General features: G+C 53.2%; 1 protein-coding gene across 11 annotated transcripts; it reads left to right on the forward strand.

The window, feature by feature from the left end:
- Positions 1–290: 290 nt before the first annotated feature.
- Positions 291–18,015, forward strand: clasrp (CLK4-associating serine/arginine rich protein). 11 transcript variants are annotated; one of them, XM_088627563.1, is made up of 22 exons: positions 291–435; positions 1,092–1,247; positions 2,452–2,639; positions 3,290–3,387; positions 4,026–4,127; positions 4,252–4,331; positions 4,820–4,904; positions 5,521–5,660; positions 6,179–6,275; positions 6,459–6,537; positions 6,949–7,022; positions 8,348–8,389; positions 8,587–8,796; positions 10,657–10,944; positions 12,125–12,307; positions 13,196–13,235; positions 14,655–14,715; positions 15,275–15,333; positions 15,422–15,468; positions 15,968–16,050; positions 16,404–16,428; positions 17,030–18,015. In XM_088627563.1, exons 3-22 carry the CDS (start codon positions 2,541–2,543, stop codon positions 17,070–17,072), a joined length of 1,935 nt encoding a protein of 644 aa, XP_088483689.1. In that variant the 5' UTR covers positions 291–435; positions 1,092–1,247; positions 2,452–2,540; the 3' UTR covers positions 17,073–18,015. The 11 variants fall into 11 exon arrangements, 8 of the variants coding, with proteins under 8 accessions (XP_088483689.1, XP_088483690.1, XP_088483693.1 ...); XM_088627564.1 differs by having other exon boundaries at positions 1,092–1,207; XM_088627565.1 differs by lacking the exon at positions 291–435 and adding an exon at positions 611–731.
- Positions 18,016–19,008: the final 993 nt, after the last annotated feature.

Below are 19,008 nucleotides of genomic sequence, written 5' to 3' on the forward strand. Positions count from 1 at the left end.
TGACTGGAGGCTATAGAAGTGTAAAGAATTTGTTATTATTAAATCCACGCAGAGCAGGCGGGGGTACAGCAGTGCCTGAAGTGTGCTGGTACTCTCTCCTCACTTGCTTCAAATTCCAGACCAGCACCCCTGTATTGCAAATGGGGGTGCTGTGCCACAGGAGGGGCCGCACTTCACATGGGCTGTTGACCCAAGGCCCTGCCCACACTGGGGACATTTGAAGGTCCTACTGCTGGGATTGCTCAAGAGTGAGCGTGAATTTCAGAACAGCCCTGATTCCGGTGTGCTGCCAGGAATGTGACCAGTTGGACTCTGCAGAAGGCGAACCGTCTGATACGCTGTCGTTCCAACCTTCGTACAGGCCGGTATCCTGAAGCTGCTGGGAAAAGTACACTTGAAGTTTGGTGTATTTGGCCCTCAGGACTGACCGAAGAAGTAAGTTAAAAATCTAAACAACGAAGCAGATCGGTTAAGTCATCGGTTAGAGCTGGTGCTCAGGTGGGACGGGCACCAGCTGACGCTGCGCTCCTGCAAAGCCAGGGGTGGGAGTCTGTATCACAAGGTGTACCTGCTTGTGTTAAAACTTCCCCCGGGCCCACAGACCGAGGGCTGGAAACGTAGCTTAGAACACGCCCGTCAATTCTGCCACGGCGAAAGAGAAAATACCGCTAAGAAAATAAAGAGACACAAAAACCGAAGGCGTATCCCAGGAGACTGTCGTGTCTTGTCCCGTGAGTAGTTCAAGTAGGGAGCTGCGTCAGCATGTGTTGGCTGCAAGGGAACAAGTAAAGGTTTATTCCATGTTGAAAAGGGAAGAAAAGAAACAACGTTTAGGGAAAGTCCATCCTCTTTCTCACACCTCCACAGCCGAAACGTTGTGTTTCTTGTCTCCTCTTTTCAGCATGGAATAAACTTCGTGTCCCATAATCCGACTTTGTCGTGTTGTTCCGGAGTTCAGTACTGTTTCCTGCTGCTAACACGCAGTGCTGGAGAATACAGAATTACATCTGACTGAAGCTTCGGGTTAAATAGTATTAAAGAAGACAAAAGGGGAAAGAGAAATAATATATCATAACGGATTGTTTACACAGATTTTTCCAATACATTTTCGTTCGAGAGCCTGCACCGCCGCCTGCTGGAGCTCGGGTTGTACGAGCTCGCTTCCGCGTCCAGCTTCGCAACGAAACAGCCTGACACGTGGCTGCGGGTGAGCGTGATTCCGTGATTTACTATCCGTGTGGCCGCAGGTATGTGATGCATAACGTCATGTTCTCCTTAGCGTGCACAATAATATCCGAAATAGTACAGTTTGGTGTCATTTGGAGGCAGGGTAAAATATTAACGAGCTCCGCAATTCTGTTCAAATACACCAAAAATATTAAAACCACAACTCCCGTTCACCCTTTCCTCCACTTCCGCTCTCATTGCTCTTTGACCTCGGAAGTGGTTGCCGGGATACCGGAGGACTGTGTGTTGTGATGGCCTCCCGATCGGAGTTCGGGTGCAGTTACGGCTGTTCGACGTGTTTATATATTTAATTGCACTCTGTAAATCTTACACCAAAGAATATCCGGTGGTAAAAATCGAAAGACCCGAAATATCTTACAGACAAGCATAACCAAAATCCTTTCAAGGAACATAGACGTTGGAGGAAGAAGACTACATTTCGTACGTGTGCAGGCGCCATTGGGATCCGGGGTCGCAGCTGTTATTTATTCCACAAAAACAGATAAACAGTTGGGGAATTGTAATATTTATCGCCGCATTCCTTAAATTACTTCTGTTCGAAGTGAGTAAATGTTATTAGGGCAAGAATTCGAAGAAGGCGTTTCTAATCATGCCATTTTTAAGCAAAAGCAGTAGATGAGATTGCATATCAGGGAGGGACAGGAGCGATTAGGAGAGTCCCTTGCGCGGGGGCTGTGTTGGATGTGTCGCTGCTTCGTTCGTGTGTTTTGCCAGGGATTAGACGGGAATCCCCATGAGAAGGGAGAGAGGCGAGCAGTATGAGGAGTGTCGCGGACACATTCCTCCGGGAGCGGCCGCCATTGTGGGCAGCTGTATTCCCCAGGGGAAACCGCTCAGCCCCCGAGAAGCCGTGAGCAAGGCTGAGCGAGCGACATGGTTTAGGGCGGCTGGAGAGCGGTGAAGAGCAAGCAGCCATTAAAAAGTGATAGCGGTCACATGGGCAGCCGCCAGCTCCGTCCTGCTACAACCTTTTAGGAACCGGTAAACTCTTATTGCCGGAAGCCTACATTTGTGAGAACAGGAGGTTGATTTCAGGACCTGGACAAGGCCCTGTGGCTCCTGGGCCGAGGGCAGATGAATACCCCCTGCTTCCGGCCAGCTGTATTGCAGTGAACAGTGGCCCCAGGGGCAGAGCCCAGAACACCTTGGCCCTCAGCAGACTGTGCCTCCTTTTCACCCCCAGCATCCTTTCTCCCTGTGTAGGTGTGTTGTGGGATTCCTGCTGCCCTCGGACTGCCTCTCCTGCTCCTCCCGTCTCCACGGCAGCAGGGCTTGGCCGCCCCGGCGCCAGGATGTGGCACGAAGCCCGCAAGCATGAGCGCAAGCTGCGCGGCATGATGGTGGATTACAAGCGGCGGGCGGAGCGGCGGCGCGAGTACTACGAGAAAATCGTGAGCGAGCCGTCGGCGTGCCCGAGGAGCGGGGCCTCGGCGCGCGGCCCCCAGGAGCCGCCGTGTGGGCGGCCAGCTGCCCCTGCCCGGTCGCGGCTGCCGCGCGCCGAGGCAGAAGGGCGTGCGGACGGGCGCCGCGCGGCTGGCGCTCGCCCTGCCCGTGCCCGAGGCGCTGGTGTTTTCCACCTGGTCTTCTCAGGGGCTTTCATTCAGAAAACAACCAGACAAATGTTTGATTAACCAACATGTCAGGTAGTTTATGCAGAACAGGGATAGACTGATGATAAATGATTAATTAACCACATTGGAAGTGATGTAATCTGACTCGTCTGAAGGCACTGGCGGGGGTGCAGTAATGCCCGGCAGGTAGTACTGTTGTACACTTAACTTGGTGGTGGTGGAGGGGATCCCCATTACCTGTAAAGCGCTTTGAGTGGAGTGTCCAGAAAAAGCGCTATATAAGTGTGAGCAATTATTATTATTATTATTATTAACGGGAACATTACTGTGTAAAAAAAAAATGGATTTCAGGAACATTCAAAAGCAGGAACTTTTTTTCCCTTAAGCCCCTAGTTTCCACCTGTCCCTTGCGGAGTTGTTTGGCAGTGTTATACTCTACTGTGAGAGTTACCGGAGTCTTGTGATTTCAGAAAAAGGACCCGGCCCAGTTCCTGCAGGTCCATGGGAGAGCGTACAAGATCCACTTGGACTCTGCCGTGGCTCTGGCTGCCGAGAGTCCAGTGAACATGTGAGTACTTCTCTGCTCCTGTTTGCCTTAGGCCACAATAGTTTCCCTGCAGCCACACTAACACTACAGGATCACAGGGAAAGCACTGTACCATACAGACACTGTGCAGGGTCAGAGGGAGAGCACTGTACCATACAGACACTGTGCAGGGTCAGAGGGAGAGCACTGTACCATACAGACACTGTGCAGGGTCAGAGGGAGAGCACTGTACCATACAGACACTGTGCAGGGTCAGAGGGAGAGCACTGTACCATACAGACACTGTGCAGGGTCAGAGGGAGAGCACTTTACCGTGCAGACACTGGACAGGGTCAGAGGGAGAGCACTGTACCGTACAGACACTGGGCAGGGTCAGAGGTAGAGCACTACCGTGCAGACACTGGGCAGGGTCACAGAGACAGCACTGTACCACACAGACTTTGTTTAAGATCACAGGGACGGCACAGACCACAGCAGAAACTAAGCCTCTAACACATGGTTCGTCTCCACATATCCATAACTGAACCAAATTTGTACATTTTCACTTAATGTGTGTATCCTCACTTTCTGAACAATTAACAGATATCTGTGGTCCATGATACAGAAAAATGGGCACATTTGTAGTGGTAAGATAATAATTGCTTCTTTCTTCCTGGCAGGATGCCTTGGCAAGGGGATGCCAACAACATGATTGACAGGTTTGACGTGCGAGCCCACCTGGACTACATTCCCACCTACACCCCTCCGCTCCTCAGCACAGTGTAAGTACTGGCACGGCCACCAGGGGGCGCCCTGAGGCCTTTTGTTTTTCCTTATGGTCCTTGTAGGACAGTGAGGGCCTGTTCCCTATCCTCCAGGCTCTGACTGTGCCCTGTGCTTTTCCAGAACACCGGAGCAGGAGTCAGACGAGAGGAAGTGCAACTATGAGCGATACAGGGGACTGGTGCAGAACGACTTTGCCAACAGTGAGTGAAGAAATATATCTTATGTTCCTTTGCCAAAGAAGGCAGCCCAGCTGTTTCTGTGTTCTGTTCCATAGTAGCAGCTATCCATGTGTCCACTGTAGGAAACCTTCTCAGGATCATGGTGAGGGTGGTGCTGAGATCACATGGCTATTTATCAAGGCTGGTAAAGGGTTTATGGAGCAATAGATGTGTCCCAGGTTGTAACAAACACTGCCTCTGACCCAGATGCGGCCCCAGAACACTGAGATAAGATGCTTTATGAGAGTTCGTTAGGGGGAAAGGAACGACCTTTTGTGTGCAACACAAGAAGGAAAGCTGGTTAACTGTGGCTTCAGTCGTATCAGTATGAAACGTTAAGGGTAAGGCTTAGTGACGCACAGCAGGCAGAGGCTGGTGGTTTCCACTGTCCAGTCCTGGCCGCGGCCAGAATTATTCTACACCCTGTACCGGTGACTGAGTCTCCTGCTTGGCCTGGTCTTTTCCCGCAGTCTCGGAGGAGCAGTGCCTGTACCAGATCTACGTGGACGAGCTGTACGGGGGCCTGCAGAAGCCCAACGAGGAGGAGAAGAAGAAGTGAGTGGCGCTGCCCGGGGGGCCCTGGGTGCTGTGCTGCTGACAGATCTTTCCAGCTGGGGAGGGGGTTGCTGGAGACGACCGCTGCATCTTCAGTGTCTGCCTCCAGCTCAGCTTTCGGGCGCTGCAGCGAGGCTCAAAGCCACCCCAGTCATGCTGAGGAAACCAGGGTCTTTCTCTCTGGGCCACTGAAGCCAAGAGCAGGGGGTTCCCAGCTGTACCATTGAAGCCTGTACCCTGGCTTCTCTCAAGACACGGTTTCAGTTGATCCCTGGATCAGTTACCTGCTGACTAGCCCATGTCCCAGTGCGCACTCTTGCTGTCTTGCACTCTTCATATGCACGTTCCTGCTCAGGTCTGCAAGGGCTCGGGGTTTTATAAAAACAAATTTTTATGAGACTACTTTAGATTCAACTGTATGAATTCTTGGTACAAAGTTTTGACATAAAGCTTTTATTTGGTTGCCTGATTTGGACCGATGAATATTAATTTGTCTGTGGTGTATTTTGTACTCTGAATATTTAATAGTACGTGTTTTTAAAGGTACAAAGCTGTGAGGTATTGCCAAGTTTACCTTATTTAGTTTACTTTGAATGAACACCTCCCCCCCCCCCAGGCTGGCTGAGAAGAAGGCCACTATCGGCTACACGTATGAGGACAGCACTGTGACGGAGGGCGAGGGCCTGTCTGACCGGGGAGAGGACGAGGACTCCGAGAACAGCGACACCGACGAGGATGGGGTCATCCCTGACATCGGTGTGTGAATCCGGCTGGTCGGGTGACTTGCGTGTGGTTCCCGAGTCGAGTCGCTGACTTGCTTTTCCCGCTGGTTGTTCTGAGGGGCTGAGCTGGAGGAGAGTGATCGGTTGAGCTCAGATCCGTGTTTCTTAGCCAGCAGCTGCTCGGTTCAGTTCGGAGTCTTCGTTTCTTCAGTGTCTTCTTTTGGCTTTGGTCAAGATCTGTTTGAATCCTTTAAATTGGGGTTCCCTACTTCAGATCCCAGAGAGTCCTCAGGTAGACCTTTGGGCTTCTAAGATTGAATTGCCTCAGTTAACATTCTCTACAGATCTCGAGAGTTGTAGAGAGATCTGGAGAATCTGCTTGACTTCCAGCCCTGTTCCACCTCATTGGCAACCCCTGCGGTATTTGCAGTATTTCCTTGATACAGTGTCTCTGCCCGTGGCTGCTCCAGTCCTGGAGCAAGGACAGGAGGTTAAGGGCGTGGCTGCAGGACTTGGGAGGTGCAGGTGTTCACGGGTGTGTTCTTGTTCCAGATGTGGAGGTGGACGTGGACGAGCTGAATCAGGAGCAGGTGCTGGAGCTGAACAAGCTGGCCACGCCCTATGGCATGGCAGAGGGAGACTTTGTCAGGTCAGTGTTCCCTGTGCTGCCATCTGCTGGTGGGGTGTTGTCACAGCTGTTAGTGGCCTAGGTATTTTGAATTGAATTGAGTAAAGCTTTTGTGTTCTAGACCTTCTGCCTCCCATTATCCCGGCACCTCTGAAGCGTCTAGAGTCCCATGTGTGAGACATTCCTTTTGCCTTTTCTCCCCAGGATGCTGAGGAAGGACAAGGAAGAGGCAGAAGCCATCAAACATGCCAAAGCTCTGGAGGAAGAGAAGGCCATGTACTCGGTAGGAGCAATCCACTTCCGGGATTCAGGGGCCACCCCCTGACACGGGGCTCCCCAGCACACTCACACTCTCCTGAAAAGCCTCAGAGATTGCAGACTTGAAGGATGTCATGCAAACTAATCTCCTGGAAGATGACAGGATGACCGCTTGCCGCGGGCTGCCACGTGATCCAGCAGGCAGGGACACCCGTTGGTATCCACACAGCGACCGGATAAGAGCGTTCTGTTGCCGGAGAGAGACGTTGACGGTTTTCTGTATTCTGTGTTGCCTACTCCTGCGCCTTCACCCGCCTGGTGCTCTTGCAGTTGGGGTGCAGAGTGGCCCCAGAGCGCTCTTTCCCTCGCTGTGCGATCACGAGGAGGCGGGTGCGCGTGCGTAGCTCCCAGCTGACGATGCGTCTCGTCCTGGCAGGGCCGGCGCTCCCGGAGGCAGCGGAGGGAGTTCAGAGAGAAGAGGCTGAAGGGCAGGCAGATCAGCCCACCCAGGTAGCTACACCCCGGCACCAAGCTCTCACACCCAGAAATCGGGAGTCTGTATCCTGTAGCATGCCAACCCCAGGGAGTAGAAAGCAGGATGTGGCCGGGTCCTGGACGAGCCGCGGGTCGGTCTTGTCCTGTTCTTGCAGCAGGGCGGCGTCCCCTGCAGGTGGCTGTGAAGACCCGTCCCTGCGGTTTGTAATAGGGCTGGGGTCCGGGGATTGTTCTGGGCTTGGAAGTTGGCGGTAGTCTCTGCCTTGCTGATAAAATTTTGACTGGGAGTTCTGCATATTAGTGCATATACTAAAGACACAGATGAATAAAGGAACAAGTAATAGGTTTATTCCATGCTGAAAAGAGAAGAAAGCAAGCATGCCTCGCATCTGAAGAAGGCTCCACGGCCGAAACGTTGTGTTTTCTTTCTTCTCTTTTCACCATGGAATAAACCTCTTACTTGTTCCTTTGCAGCCTGCGCATGCTGACGCAGCTCCCCACCTGAACTACAGATGAATAAATATTTGATTGCTGATGCTGAACGCAGAATTACAAGATGGTGTTAATCCGACATTCAAGTCTTGCTTTGTGGGGGACTATTGATTGTGTTCCTTCGGGTGCTCGGGGGAGTCTGGTTTATGTGTCGTTTGTCCAGATGATCACTGCTGGGTCTGTTGGTTGTGAACCCCTGCTGATGGATGGGGGAAGAACCCATGCCTTTTCTCTGACAGATGACTGCAGCAGTGTCTTTCATGGAGTTATTTCACCTGAGAAGATTACTTTCTGAACCTGCGGCCCTGAATCTTTCATTTCACGAGGCATTTAATAATTCTCCTCGTGGTGTTGATGCCAGCTCATGTCCGGGATAGTTCCCATGTCTTCCTTTGCTGCTTGGGCGCCATGGAGGAGACGGGTGCACTCTGGTGCTCTCCTCCCTCCCTCTGCAACCTTTCCATTCCAGTGTCGCAGATCAGTCTGTCTTTCTGTGCGCTGTGTGGTCGGGCAGAATTCTCGGGTCCTAAGAACCACGCTCCTCTGTCGACGTAGGGCGAAGAGCTCGGACGCTGACTCGACAGGAATCGCAGGTGCCTGAAGGAAAGAAGGATGCGTTTAGCTTTGACCAGGTTACCTGTGTAAGAACATCTAAACGTGCAAACTGTGGAGTTTCACTTAATGCAGGTTAGAAACTAACCTGCATAACTAACGAGAGGGCGGCCAGCAGTGCCGCCAGGTAAAAAGAGCTGCATTAGGGGTACAGCTCAGCTAACAGGCAGCCATGCCGGTTTTTTCCTCTTTACTCATGTGGTGTCTAAATCGGGTTTTTCCTTTTTCGATTTCAGCTATGCCAGGAGAGACAGCCCCACCTACGACCCCTACAAACGGTGAGCCAGGCCCGGGTTCTGGGTGAGGGTGGGGGGGTTGTGCACTGGTGGACAGGGGGTGAAGGAGCATGAACTGCTGTAGACGAGTAGAGAACACAGAGGCGCTTGTGTGGTGGGTGTTCTCTGCCCGCGCGGTGGGAGGTGTGGAGGCTCTGACCCTCTGACCTCTGACCCCTGACCCCGCTCTCCGCCCGCAGGTCCCAGATGGAGTCGAGCTCGGAGTCGCGGTCCCGCTCCCGCTCCCAAAGCCCCGGGCAGGAGAAGATCACCTTCATCACCAGCTTCGGGGGCAGCGACGAGGAGGGCACAGGCCCCGCCAGCGCGCCCGGCCGCGCGCCTGCAGCCTCCAAGCACCACGCCGCCCCCCCCGCCCCTCCCGCTACATCAGGTCATAGCAGCTCTTCCCGGTCGGTAGCTTTCCCGTTTTTTTTCACTCCTTCCGTTTTCCCGTTTAGCTGAGCACGTAGGTCAGGGCTAGAGCCGTCGCTGGTGGACTGGCACCCCGGCACGCTCCCAGAGAGCAGGGGAGGCCGAGGGGGGGGCGAGGTCATCGGGGTCACTGGGGCACCTGGACTCCTGCTTCTGACGCTGACGGCCCTGGGTGCCTGCCTGCTTCCTCGCAGCGGCAGCTGGCAGCCGGCTCGCCTCGGGCTCCAGCCGCCTTCAAGCGTTTCCGCGCCGGCGCTCCGTGGGGGCGTGGGGGCTGACGGGTGTCGTGGACCCAGCAGCACTTCCTGTGGCCGCCTGGCTCCTTCCCACTGCAGTCCGCTTCAGCCTGGCCCAGTCCAGGCTCGGACTTCCTCCAGGCCCACGTCCGCTCGCAGCCTCGCTTCCCACTGCGAGCGGGTCAGACAAAGATAGGATTAGGGCGCTTTTACAGACAAAACTATGAAAGTGTGCTTTTACTGTACACTGGAATCAGGAATCGGGTTTTAACCTTCCGAAGAAGTCAGAGCTCAGAAAGGCCACAAGTGAGAGGAGACCGTTTGGTCCTGTTTCTCTCACGTCCCATTGCCAGCAGTGGTTCTACTGGGTCTAAACCCCCAGGAATTAACCCTCCCTCTGCAAAGGGGAAGCTGAATGCAGACATGACCCGGATGGAAGGTGGGGGCAAATGCCAAACGGACAGGTACTCTGTCAAGCTGGAATCAAGCCCAGCCCCCCGGCCCTGTGAGGAAGTAGTACTAACCACCACACTGCCCCAGCGCTGAAACGTTTGAACACGGCTGGCCCCTTGCTCTACTCAGGGCTGTGCTCTGAGATGGTGGGAGGCAGCAGTCTAGGAAGCGTCCGGTTTCTGGATCGGGTCTTCCTTGCTCTTGCCTGAAAATCAGCCCCTGCTTTTAGACGTGACTCTTTGAGTCACTGGGAGTTTTCTGAACTCGGGGCTCTGCAGGCTTGGCAGACGTTTAAAATCGTGAAGCGGGCCCAGTGATTTCCTTCCTGTTGTTATTTCGCAACGGCTTTCCACGTGTGATCCAGACAGCCTGAGTGTGCGAACGGGCTGTGTCACGTGTGTGCGGTTGAGTGAGTCGAGTTCCTGTGTGTGTGTGTGTGCAGTGCAGTGCAGTGCAACAGAAGGAGGAGTGAGCACGTGTGTGCTGTAGGAGATTTTCAAAGCAGGACACTGTCAGTCAGAGTGAACTGTCGCAGGTCTTTTCCGGTCTGTGCAGTGCAGACTGTTGAAATGCTGAGAACCTCCGAGCACCTGCAGGCACGAGTGCGCAGCTGTGCTAAGGGTTTTCACTTAGACTTGTGAAAGGGGTTGGAATTTGAAATAGTGAAGCAGGCGATAGGACAAAAGCTCACTTCCTTAGTAAGTGTTAATGCATGCAATGGGATCTCTATTTCTGATTTAAAAAAAAACGTGAAAAGTTAAACAGATGTATGTCACGCTACAGTGTCTCTTTTGTGCAACGGCTGCACTGGTGGCCTCATGGGAGGCTGCTGGGTGTGATTTTGGTCACCAGTGTGTCCAGCTGTTTGCAAAGAGGCGGTGGGGAAGGGAGGGGTTAGAGTGATTTAATTAGCTGGGGTTCTCTCCTTGGCGATGTGGGGGGAGGCCTCGTGCTGGACGGAGAGGCTGAAACCTTGGCCACCGCTCTGTGCTGGCATGCGCGACCCCAGCCTCTTGCAGGGGTGACCATGGTGACCTGTTGGCCACAGTTCTGACAGGGCGATTGTACTCTGCCCTGTCTCTGTGTTCCTGGGGGCATGGGTGAGAGCAGCCATGGCTCACAGGCGTGCTGTGTGTGTTTTTCCTGCAGACGGCGCTCGTCCTCCACCAGCTCCTCCTCCTCCTCCTCCTCCTCCTCCTCGTCTTCCTCCTCCTCCTCCTCCTCGCGGTCGTCCCGCTCCTCATCTCGCTCCAGCTCCAGGTCGCGGAGGGGTCGCCGGCGGGCCGGGCGGTACTCGCGCTCGCGGTCCCGGTCCCGGTCCAGGTCCAGGTCCCGGTCACGCTCCCGGGGAGGAGCAGGAGGGTACCGGCGCCACCCCCGGACTCACTCGCACTCCGCAGACAGGGGGCGCCGCTACACTGCCCGCCGGCGCACCAGGTGAGTCTGGCCAGATGAGCGGCCTGTTCCTCATTGGCTGAGCTGTTACTGAGAGAGCTGCCTTTGGCTTATTTCTAGCAAAGTGGGGAAACACATAATTGTGTTTGACTTAATCATGTCTTAATCTTGGTCGGGGTCCTGATTCTTGTTAAGACTGCTATGGGGCCGTCTTGATGAGTTCAACAGGGTCTTTCAATGATTGAGTGTAGGATTTGGTTTGACAGGCATGCAGAAATGTGTTTCTTTCTCAGATGAGATGTTCGTTTTCACAGGCAAAGCTTGTGGGTATTTTATTTTTCCAGTCCCATTTGATGCAAGCAGAACCTACCCCTGTTATCCTCCATTTTATCTGGAAATGTAACCTGTCCTCTTTTGTGATTTTCCTAATTCGCCTGTACGCTCTGTCTCTCTCTGTCTCTCTCTCTATCTCTGACAGGAAGTGCAGTACTTCCTTTGTGAGCACGTGTTTGCAGTAACGTTTTGATTCTGTTGAAAGAGAAGCAGTGCCGGCTCAATTCTTTCGAGTGTCTTACAGATAAGATAAGCTCACTGCACTATAGCTTTCAGAATAGCATGGTTCTGCGAAAATAGCAGCCTGGTACTCTGCTCTGGGATACAGCTGTAACTGCTCGTTCCCGTGAAGGTACAATATTCCCCCGATTTTGTTTTGTTTCTTCAAGATGAAGCCTTTATTGAGATCGAAGCTTTATTTAGCAGGGGGCGCTTGAGTTGCCAGCTTGGTTCACGGTCAGAGGAACTCTGACTGCTTTTACTTCTCCTGTCTACTTGGAGCCAGGCTCCGCCCGTCCCTGGAACTAAGAAGCTGTGTTTTTTTTCCCCGTCCCGAGAGTTAGGATGTCAGTGACGTGTGTTGAACCCGCCTGGTTGCAGTGCAGCACTGAAGGACCGACCACTCCCTGCCCTTTTAGAATCGCCATGGCAGTCAGCTGGTGACGTGACCTGGGCTTGAACCCATGATCACCGAGCTCAGCTCCTCTGCAGCGGCGTACCCCAAATCGGGGTATTTTTTGTGCAATGTCGAAGTCTAAGCAACAGATCCAATTTACAGAGTAGCTGCTGTCTTAAAAATCTCAGTTCACTGAGCACTTGGAAATGCTTTTCACTCGGAACTGAGGGAACTGCTTTATTTCCACCGACCCTTCCGATCTCTCTCCCGCAGGTCGCGCTCGCGCTCCAGGTCCCGGTCCCGCTCGGCCAATCGGTACAGGAGGGGCAGCCGCGGAGGGGGTGCCCGGCGGGCGAGCAGCAGCGCCAGCCCCGCCGAGTCCCCCTCGCCCAGCCGCTCGCCCTCCCCGCGCCACGCCCCCCCCACCGCAGCCGGCCTCGGGGACAAGCTGAGAAAGTGAGCACACCGTCCCTCGGCTTCGGCCTCTCCACCTGAGGACTGAGAGTCGGGCAGTCGTCTGTGTGTGTGTGTGTGTGTGTGTGTGTGTGGGGGGGGGGTTTTCAACGATGTGTCGGTGTATTAAACAAGTGAGGAGGAAGTAGCTCCAGTCTGGTAATAAGCAGGAATACACTCGGCGGCCAAAATATTAGGAACCCACAGGGTGGACTGTGCGGGGCCTCCGTGAGCACAAGGGACAGCCTGAACTGGAAGAGGGCAAGGGGGCGTGTGTTTCACCGGGGGCTGGCCTGAGCCCCACCCTTTTCTTCTAGCAGGAAGCATCTACAGCACAGCAGTGCGGTGTTGAGCTGGTGCGATGTTGAGCTGGTGTACACTGCAGGTTCCACCAGTTCGGCAGGTTTTCAGCAGCATTAAGATAAAGGGTTGTTTTGGCCAAGGGAAACGATGGACATCTGTGCTCTGCCCCTCAGTTATGCCTTCATTAGCCATGGAGAGAGTCTGTTTGTTTGACTGGGGGGGTTCCTAATATTTTGGGCAGCAGAGTGAAGCTCATTTTCTTTCTGGGCTGGGTTTTAGTGTAGTCGTACCACTGCAGTTTCAGTGCAGAAACTGTGGAAGTGCACTTAAAACTTAAGAAAAAGAGGCACATCTGTACTGAAAGAGCTGTGGGGGTGTGGAACAAGCGCCCTAACCTTGCAGTTGAAGCTGATAACTTTGCTTATTTAAAAAAAAAACACCTGAATGAGATCCCAGAATCAATCGGCTACCTATTTCTGAACGGGTTAGACCAAATTTCCTCCACTTGTTTATAATTGTTCTTGTGCTCAAACCCATTGTGAGTAGAGAATATAGAAAGTTCATACAGTTCTTGGTCTTTCTCTCTAGGGCTGACAATCCTGGTGGTAAAGAGACTGGAGCTGCCAAAGTCAGTAAGAATTTGACCTTGTTTTTCTATGTCTCTGCACATCTGAAACACATGTTGTCTCACTACAGTGACAGCCTACGGATGATCTGTCATGCCCTTTGGATTTTTTTCTGTTCCGTAATGTACTGTCCGGTCTGCAGATCTAGGAAAATCGGAGCCTGTGTCCCTGGTGAAAATAAGCACAGTCTTGTACATGGGCATTAATTAACATTAACTGGTTAATTGTTCTTTTTCCATTCCTGACTTGATGAGCTTCTTGGAGTCTAAGCTGACCAGCGTCCTAGAGTCACAGAAGGGTTTTGGGATGTTTAGTAACACCTGTATGTAGACGGTCACAAATGTTTGAACATGTCTTCCTAGTTTTGTGCTTTTATATCCTTTTACAGCTTGGTTTTGTCCCACACACCTCTTTGGGCACTTGGGGTTAATCAGAATCTGTTTCGAGCCGTTAAATACAGTGACATTTCAGTGGAGAATGCCCTCTGACAGTTCACTTTCCAGCTTCTTCCCAGAGTGGCTGATGGCCCTGATTTGTATGGAAGCGTTTCTAAACGGAGTTGTGCAGCAAAACGTGTGTTTCAAAAGAGGAACATAGCACAGACATGGCACTCTGTCGTGTCCTCGAGTTCACGTGCCACTGCCCTGCAGTGACCCAGAGGGCGATGCAGAAACGCTGCAGTTTCGTGAGCGAGACTGAGGATGGGCCACTGCCCGCCCATTTCCGCCCCCAACCAGGACCCGTCTTTGAATCATCTCTTGCCCAAACCCGAGAGACCTTTCTCTCCTCCTCCGCCCTGCACTTCTGCGCACCTCGGGGCGAAAGCGTGGCGGCGCGGGCTCCAGCTGCTCACTTCCGCGTCGTGTTCGCTGCGACGCATTCGGACGTGGCGAGAGGAAACGCCGAAGGGAGGGGGGGAGCTGAACCAAACACAAAAGAAGCGATCTGGTTCCGCAAACCAGAAACGAAAAACCGCGGACCAGAGCCAAGCTGCGGGGATCGCCGACGGGCTCGATCCTCGACTCCGCGCCCTGTCCCTCCCCGCTGCTCCACGGTGTGGGGTTTCCCTGCTGGAGTCCATGCGCGGCGCTGGTCGCCCGTCCCGCCTGGGCAGGCTTGCAAAGAGGGCCGTGGGCCCACCTGGCCGCATGAGGACGCACCCCCTGCTCCCGGGGAGTCCAGGAGTCGGGGGCACAGGCGCGTGCAGAACGGCCACTGGGACAGGGAGCTGCAGAAAGCCGTGGGAGCTGATCAGCTGGGGTGCTGAGGTCATCCTTTCGGGGAACCCACCCGTGTCTCCTTTCACACGTCTCGCCTTCCGCCGCTGTGCTCCTGGGTACAGATCCACGCCGGCCCTGCTCGGCCCGCAGCCGCTGTCCCTTCGCCCCGTTCGCACTCACCAGTATGGTTTTCTTTTGCAGCCCAAACTGACCCCCCAAGAGAGGCTGAAGCTCCGCATGCAGAAGGCGCTTAACAAGCAGTGTAAGAGCAGGGCTGTGGGGGGGGGGGGGCAGTCCGACCACACCTGAGTGAGGTGACTCGCACTCACGCGCTACAGGCAAAATCAAACCGGCTCACCTGGTCAGAGAGAGAGAGGGTGGGGTTAGTTCTCACTCTGAGTTGCTGTTTTTCTCCATCTGTCCTGATTGTGTGCCAGCCCAATCTTATACAGTTCAAGTATAAGTATAGTTCAAGTGGGGAGCTGCGTCAGCAGGCGTAGGCTGTAAAGAAACAAGTAAAGGTTTATTCCCTGCTGAAAAGAGAAGAAAGGAAACGCAACGTTTCGGTTGTGCTTACACCCGAAGAAGGCTCCACAGCCGAAACGTTGTGTTTCCTTTCTTCTCTTTTCAGCAGGGAATAAACCTTTAACTTGTCCCTTAGACAAGCACTAGATCACCTCAATAACACCACATGTTCTGCACGGAAAAGAAAAAAGGCGACCACCCCCTCCTGACAGCATCAGACAACAGAAGGAAGGGACTGGAGCCTCTTGATGATGTGGGTGTTTGGTGACCTCTGACCCCTGTGTCTCCCCGTTTAGTTAAGGCTGATAAGAGGGCGGCTCAGGTGAAGATCCAGCAGCAGGAGCACGAGAGACAGGTGAGCCCTCCCGCGTGGCCCAATGTCCCCCAGGTGCTCTGTGACCTCACCTGGTCCAGTTTCACAAACTCTTCTCCTCTTCCCACAGGAGCGCGAGGACGAGCTGAGGGCCATGGCTCGCAAGATCCGGATGAAGTAAGCCCCCCGCGGCAGGCAGCGCCCCCTGCAGGCAGCTGAGCTTTCCCTTTCAGTTTTCCTCAGGAAAGACTAAGCACCTGACTTACTTTTTCATTTATAGAAATTTTGTTGTCCTTCCTCATCCGAAATAAAAGTGTAGAAAGTCTTAAGTCCCAAAAGCAGGTTTGCATCTTCTGTTGACTTCAGTTGGATTTGTCTGTGCCGCATGGGGTCCCTCGGATTTTTATTCCATCCCCGATCTTAATGATTTAATTGGACTAAATTGCATGAGAGCTGGGACCGCCTGGCCTTAACGAGCTGCCGATTGAACAGCACCTGTGACGCTCCAGCATGAAGGCGGTGGACAGCTGCTGGAGCTCCAGCTCTGTCCTGGCGGCTGTGCGGCCAGCAGGCGGCGCTCTGCGTGGGCCGATGGCAGGAGGAGGGTAAAGGGAGGAGCTTGTGCGGCGGTCAGGCTGTTGTCCGTCACTGACGCGGCGCTTGTGTTGGCTGGCAGGGAGCGGGAGCGCCGAGAGAAGGAGCGCGAGGAGTGGGAGAGGCAGTATGGGAGACAGAGCCGGTCCCCCTCGCCCAAACACAGTGAGTACCCACAATGCCCCTCCCACCCAGAGTCTTGACCGCTGTTCCGCACTGCCGCCCTTGCGATCCCTCTCCGCTGGGATGAGGGTCGGGGTGAGAGCTCAGGCTGCTGGCCAGTTAGTTCTGGTCAGTCAGACCTGTTCTGTGGGTTGAAGGTCATCTGATTCTCTGGCACATTTTCTCCCTGGCCTGAGCTGAGAACTTGCCTCGGGAGCAGATTTCAGGTCAAGGGTCACTGACAGAGCCGTGAGGCCTGTTGCCCACAAGGGCCCGATCTCTTTTCACGGCCCAATCAGGGCAGCACTCGTCTGACGTTTGGACATTATTATTCAGTATTTTTCTGTCTTTTCCAGGTCGTGAGCACAGCTCATCCAGAAGGTATGTGGTGCATTTCAGTCTTCATGATCTAGATATTTTTAAATGGCCTCAGTAAACGTCCCCCCCGCCCCCAAGAAAAAAAGAGATGGGAAGCGTCTGCAGTCTCAGATGGATAATTAAAGATGTGGCACAGCTGGTGTCAGCAGGAGCTTTGCAGGGAGTCAAGACACTGAGACAGAACTTTCTTTAGACATTTTTCCATTTTTGAGGTCTAAACGAAGACAGAGTGGAATTGCATTTTGAGATGTTCTATTCCAGTAAGAGTAAGGAAGGAAAGCAACTTATTGGTGTCATTTGAAACCTTAAACAAGGAGTTTGTTGTATGAGTTTGGCTGTTTTACCGTGTCCAACACGTTCATGTGTATAGCGGAGCTGCAGGCTCCACTTCTGTTCATCTGGTCCGGAGTTTGTGTTGCGCAAAGGAGCATAAAAATGAGCAAAGATTCTTGAAATAATCGTGAAGTGAAACATGATTAAATACTCGGAGGTGATATTAGGTGGGAAAGAGAAATCTCACCTGAGCACTCACAGCCCACGCGAGTTATTGGCTGTCCAGCTGGATACTAATTCAGCCCTTGTCTTGCCTCTGCTTTGCTCTCAGGAGGTCCCGCTCCCGATCGAGGAGTCCCCACTATCGGTACTGAGCGCCCAAGCTCCTCCAGGTCCTCCGCAGCCGCCGGAGAGCTCGGGGTCTACAGTGGCATCCCCATTCCAGTTTCGTTACCTTGTGACATTTCCACCTTGTGTACAGAGGGTCCCAACTCGGAACACGTCTGCTGTCTCCTGCATCTTAGGGTTAACGGCACCGGCCTGCCGGTTCACTGAGTTGGTTTTTGTTTTTTCTCCCTGGCAAGTGAGATTGGACTGGTTGTTAAATCTGCACTGGATACAGAGCGCTGGGGGATACAGAATTCTAGGGGATACTAGAGGAGAGACGAGCATCAACGGTTCTCTTGATCTCTTTCCTTTAGCCAAGGGCTTTCAGCCTGGGGCCCAGACCGGCAGCTCCTGGCACCCCTCAGACAGGGAGCAGGAGCTGACGTTAAGGTTGGGAGAGGAGCCTTCAGATCCCACTTTTCCCGTTTCCAGATGCCATGACTCTGGGCAGCCTTGATCCGTTCGAGCTCAGTTCAAGACTTTTATTTCTCAAGTGGACATATGCAGCGAGCTCCAGCAAAATCAGTAATTATTAGGTAATGGGCCTGATGTTTACAGCTGCAGATAAAGGAGCTCTTAAGCACATTATCTCAGTTTTCTGTAAGACTGTTTTAAGAGTTCAGTGCCAGCCTAGCAGATAGATTTTATTTCAGGCATGCTGCACACAATTTAAAGGAAAGTCCTGCAGGTAAGTTTGCCCAGGGTCCTGTCATACTGGGTCATTTCTGTCACTGGAACTTAATAAATATGACCTCCCACAAAACTGAATGTAAAAACCAGAGAGATCTGCCCTTCAAAATGTAAAAGAAATCATTATTTTGAGGCATTTTCTCCTACCTGCTTTGAAACTATTTTTTCTGTGTCATTTCTCGGGCCGGTGTACATATTTTTGATGCTGTTTGTGAACAATTAAATGAAATTCCAAACAGACTTTGGAGAATCTGCTCTTTTGTTGAGTGAATGCATTAAAGATGAGCACTGGGAGAATTCCTCGTCGATGGTGTTAATTTCTGCTATCTGGCCAATCTTGTTCGCATGTTCCTGTGTGATTGGAGGTGCCCTGCCCAGCCTCGGTGCTTCCTGGCACTTCACGCTTGGCTGTTAACGACTTCATTAGCTCACTCGGGTATGGTTGGGGGAGGGGGGGTGGTGCTGTGTTGGGATTCCAGGGGACTGTCTTCATCTGTGGACAACGGATGAGGCTCCAGTCTCTGTGCTCCAGTGGCAGCCCAGGTGGCCAGCTCGCCCTCTGGTCTGGTAATCCCCAGACACTGTTTACAGCAAGGCAGGAGACCACAAACTGAACTGAAAGCAGCCCACATGTGCAGCGTGTTAAACCTGTTCCACATGGGATTTCACTGGCCACTTCCTGATTAGAATGGCTACCCTGCTCCAGAGAGGGGTGAAACCGTTGGCTTCTGCTTCTCAGATTGAACTTCACTTCAATTTTACTGGTTTATCGACTTGCTGCCCAATCGCACAGCCCTGCTTCAGTGCGTGTAGTAACCTGCGCAGACCAGCTCTGCACCAAATCATGACGGCTGAAAAAGGACATCGGAGCCTTTTCCGAGGCCGTGAAGCCCAGTGATTCAGCCTGCTGAGCCTCTCCTGGGAGCGGAGACGAGCCTGCTGTAAGAAGAGCTGACCCTCGCTCCCCGGATAGGAGAATTGTGTGATCTTCTCGGGAGACTGTGCCCTTTGCTTGTGCGTCTGCGTCTGCGTCAGGCCCTGCGCGGTGTGCTGACGGGTGCTGTCCTGCGTCTCCTTGTGCGACTGGAGACAGTACAAGGTGGTGGCTCAGTGTCAGTCATCTACATAGGGCACGAAGCTGCACGCATCCGTAAATTTCCATTTTCCAGTTCGGAAAGGAGCCGGGCAAGCCTGAAAGGCCCGGACCGGGCCTGGAGTCCTTTCTGCGCCGGA

The sequence above is a fragment of the Lepisosteus platostomus genome, chromosome 4, assembly GCF_059453375.1.
Source record: "Lepisosteus platostomus isolate fLepPlt1 chromosome 4, fLepPlt1.hap1, whole genome shotgun sequence".
Classification (NCBI taxonomy): Eukaryota; Metazoa; Chordata; class Actinopteri; order Semionotiformes; family Lepisosteidae; genus Lepisosteus; species Lepisosteus platostomus.

Excerpts from the sequence above, each read along its gene's own strand:
- clasrp (XM_088627563.1), top strand. The coding sequence starts at position 2,541 with ATGTGGCACGAAGCCCGCAAGCATGAGCGCAAGCTGCGCGGCATGATG. Across the intron at positions 4,905-5,520 it reads AACGAGGAGGAGAAGAAGAA|GCTGGCTGAGAAGAAGGCCA; the intron begins GTGAGTGGCGCT and ends CCCCCCCCCCAG. Across the intron at positions 10,945-12,124 it reads ACTGCCCGCCGGCGCACCAG|GTCGCGCTCGCGCTCCAGGT; the intron begins GTGAGTCTGGCC and ends TCTCTCCCGCAG.